General features: G+C 41.9%; 1 protein-coding gene across 1 annotated transcript; it reads left to right on the top strand.

Annotated features, from left to right (window-relative positions):
* The first annotated feature begins 1148 nt into the window (after positions 1-1148).
* Positions 1149-1556, top strand: LOC145059478 (uncharacterized). The gene has a single exon (XM_079007328.1). It carries the CDS (start codon positions 1149-1151, stop codon positions 1554-1556), a length of 408 nt encoding a protein of 135 aa, XP_078863454.1.
* Positions 1557-4319: the final 2763 nt, after the last annotated feature.

The raw sequence follows: 4319 nt of genomic DNA on the forward strand, positions 1-4319 counted from the left end.
TTAATTATTTTTAGTTTGGGGTTGGTATGTCCGAGGGTGTTGAGGTTGTGTTACACAGTGCCAATAGGGTGTTGAGTGAACACCACACCGATGGGTCACTGGCAATGCTTACAGTGGATTTTTCGAATGCCTTTAACATGGTGGATAGATCAGCCTTGATCCACGAGTTTAGCAGGATGTGCCCTTCTATTTCTTTGTGGGTGAATTTCTTATATGGGTAAGCAACGAGACTTATGTAGGAGACCAACATATATGGTCTGTCACTGGGGTGCAGCAAGGCGACCCCTTGGGCCTTCTTCTTTTTGCCCTCGTTTTGCACCCTCTTGTGCATAAGATTAGAGACAATTGCAAACTCCTTGTCCATGCTTGGTATCTAGATGATGGGATTGTCATTGGGGATTCAGAGGAGGTGCCAAAGTGTTGAACATTATTTGGGTGAATGGTCTAGGCTTGGGTCTTGAGCTGAACACCAAGAAATAGAGATTTTTTGGCCCTCTTGTTATGGTTGGAAGCTCCGTGCCGATTTATTCCCAACGGATATAGGGAGACCGTCTTTGGGGGTGAAGCTCCTTTGGGGGCTATCAGCAGAGACACATGGTTGATTAGCGGGCTGGACATGAAAAGAGCGATCAATGCTATTGATTTGATGGGTCTTCTTCCACAACTATGTGACCCGCAAAGTGAGATCCTTTTTCTTTGATCATGTATGGGCATTGCAAAACTTTTCTTTGGTTTAAGGACATGCCAACCGGTGCACATAGAAGAGGCAACTTTGTTCTTTGACAAAGGATTGTGCGGGGTAATCGAGGATATGGAGGTATGTGGAGGCCCCTTCTTTGGAGACATCCAATGGCGTCTGGCTTCCTTACCTATTCATTTCGGGGGTTTGGGGTTGTACTCAACATATGAGGCTTCATCCTACGCATTTGTAGCCTCGAGGGCCCAATCTTGGACATTACAAGACCATATCTTATGTGACAGTGGCATATGTGGTATGAACTCTGATTACCTATGTGCTTTGACTCGTCTTCGCAATATGATTCCAGGATTCGACTGTAGAGTTTTCACTAATAAGGACACCACCCCCCCCCCCCCAAAATCCAAAAAAAGCATTGACGTGTGCCCTTTTTAGCCATATCGTCAAAGATATGGAAGTCGACTTCGACATGAATGTTAGACAGAAGACAGTTTTTGAGTGTCTTTGGGCACCTTATGCTCAGGATTTTCTGCTAATTATCCCTATTGATGGCCTAGGCCAACACATGTCTCCTGTTGAGTATCGAACTATCCTTCATTACCTCCTCATGATTCCTCTATTCCCAATTGACGAGATATGCCCAGTTTTCCGAAAGGCATGTTTGGACACTTTTAGGGAACATGCAGTTCATTGTAGAGAGCTCCCTGGTTTCAAGTACCGACATGGTGTGGTTAGGGATGCTCTCTTTGATGATTTTCGGCGTGCTGGTATTTATGTGAAGAAGGAAGCGCCGGTGAACTTTTTGACAGAACCGCAGGATGGAAGATCCACACTCAGGCCGGCTGACATGCCGCTTTGAAAACCGTTGCATGCAAAGTGGCAAAGCACAAGAATGCATGTATAGAAAATCAACATGTGTTTGTACCTTTTGCATTTGATACATTTGGTTTTCTTGCACCAGAGGCGGTGGAGCTCCTCAATAGAGTCCAAAGGGTCATGCATTCTAATTTTATATCTCCTAGATCCACACATGCTGTTTTCAAAAGAATTGGTTTTGCCATCCAAAAAGGGCTAGTGGCACAGCTTGTTGCCCATTTGTCTTCCGTTAATATGTATTCAACGATATCTTATTAGCTTTTTGGAAATGATATTCTACCCTTATATTTAAGCACGTAATCTTCATTATTGTTGATGAATGTGTACAGTCATGCCTATGCCTTCCCATGATGACCGATGATACCTGAAACAACAAACTGGGTAAGCACAAATCTTGGTTAGTTTCCCCTAAAATACCCCATACGATAAACATACAAGCATGCATAACGGCCGCTCTTCGGGCCTTCGGCCTGACTGGATCGACTCACAGGCCTTCAGTCTATCCGAGCCGGAATACCTGTGTTTATTGTCCTACCGCCTCAACCCAACCGCTCCTCTCGAGCCTCCATACCTTCGGCTTAATGCCAGCCCGCACCAGATATGTTGGCCTACAACACAAAGCAAGACCGCCTCAATCCAATACTACCATATGTCGAAATATAAACAATCAAGGATCAAGTAGGAATATAATACAGACAAACATCAATCATATAGCTCACTACCACCTACTAGTCCTCTTACATCATATAGTGCTGCAACCAACTAACCTCAATGAAATGTGTAACCATACGTAACCAGAGGTGAGATAGCCACCCGAACAGATGATCCTACTCTAGAGCCACAACCAAATAAGGAATATGCCAGAAATCCTTGATCAAGAGTTATCAGGCTATCCTACATGACCATAGACAGTCCCTAAGGCACTCCACCAGATGATAACCAGTAAGTACATATAACATAAAGTTCTACATATCACTACAACAATGCAACATAATCGATAATAGGATATAAATCTAACCGATCATTATAACAAAGTAACATACTTGATACCAGGATACATATCTAACAAATCACTAAAACATAGTAGCATACCAAATATCAACAATCCAAGGAATTGCATGACCGTATGTAATCAGAGGTGAGATAGACACCTGGACATGTGATCTTACTCTAGAACCACAACCAATCAAGGAACAGGTAAAAGAGCCTAGATCAAGAATCCTCAGTCTATCCTACATGATTATATATAGTACCTAAGGCATCCCTCTACAAACAGATAACCAAAACTAGTGGGTCGGCATTGGTGTGTTCGACCCACGGGTATAGTGAGGCGAAACTCACCTGAAATGAAGAAACCCGAGAACACTGTCATACGCTCCCTGCTACACTGCTTCCTCCCGTGGATCCACTAACATCATAACGATATAAAATCTTAATCACTAATCAAAACCCTTAAGTTAGACCTAAAGTAACTTGGTCAAAAAGTCAACGGTCAATGGTGTAAACAAAAGGCAAAGTCCAAGGCTGGTTGAGTACGCCCTACATACTCAACTTACACCCTGCGTACATGGGATGGCTTAGTACGCCTAGCGTACGAAAATTACACTCAACGTACTTGAGCTGGTTCCATCCTTTCCATTAAGCACTTAATCCCTTAAGGACTTTTCACCCAAACTCAGATCTAGCCTCAAAAAATTGTCTTATTTCATAAAGTTTCCACCTTTATGACTTTCCATGGCTAGGGAAAGTCTAAAAGCTAAAACCCTAACTTATTAATGTATTAAGACATCACAAATCTTGCATGGAAGGGATAGAAGGACCAAGATCACATTTTAATAGCTCGTAATAGCTCCACAATGGATGAAGTTTCCAACTTTATCCATTAGAATGGTCCCAACAAACAAGATCTAGTCTTTAAGTCTCAAAGGGACCAAAAGTGCATCTTTTTCAGCTTAATCCATTAAGTCCAAGTCTCCAACCTTCAGATCTTAATCAATATGATGTTTAAATGGATAATGTTTCCAACTTTATCCATAACAAAGTCACAAGCTTTCAAGATCTAAACTTTATACACTTAAAGTGACTACAAACTCATAACACCTATAATTAGCTAGATCTAACAATTTCATCATCAAGATTCAAACTTTACACCTCCAGAAGAAAGAACAAGGTGAACAAGGTCTAGATCCATAAACTCCAATGCAACCAACGCTTCTTCAATAAGTTCCTTCTTCTCCAAGGTGCACCAAGAACACTCCAAAGCACTTAAAAACACCTTCTTTTTGCTCACAAGGCTCAAACTAGGGTCAAGGTTTCAAGAGAGGGTGTTGGAGAGGTGGAGGCTAAGAATGGAGTGGGTTTGGGGAAGTTAAGGAGTTTAAATAGGGCTCAAAAATAGGGTTTGAGCACTGATCACGTATGCCCAACGTACTCTTAGTATGCCCAACATAGTCCTGGTATGCCCAATATACTAGGGATGCCCTAGTATGCCCAGTGTACTCCACGTATGCCCAGTGTACGCGACTAGCTCAAAAATCATCATAACTTCAAACGGTCGTAACTTCTCCATTCCAACTCTGTTTTCAACGTTCTTTATATCCATGGAAAGGTTTTGTAGAGCTCTACAATATTATCTAAATATCTTGGGATAAAAAATTCTCAAACAAAAATATGTATTTCATATAAGAACCCGACCTATGACTTTTCCTTTTTTACCCTTCGGTCCAAAACACAATTCAAGGGTTAG

The sequence above is a fragment of the Lactuca serriola genome, chromosome 6 (genome assembly GCF_051521515.1).
Source record: "Lactuca serriola cultivar US96UC23 chromosome 6, Lser_US96UC23_V15, whole genome shotgun sequence".
Classification (NCBI taxonomy): Eukaryota; Viridiplantae; Streptophyta; class Magnoliopsida; order Asterales; family Asteraceae; genus Lactuca; species Lactuca serriola.

Excerpts from the sequence above, each read along its gene's own strand:
- LOC145059478 (XM_079007328.1), top strand. The coding sequence starts at position 1,149 with ATGGAAGTCGACTTCGACATGAATGTTAGACAGAAGACAGTTTTTGAG.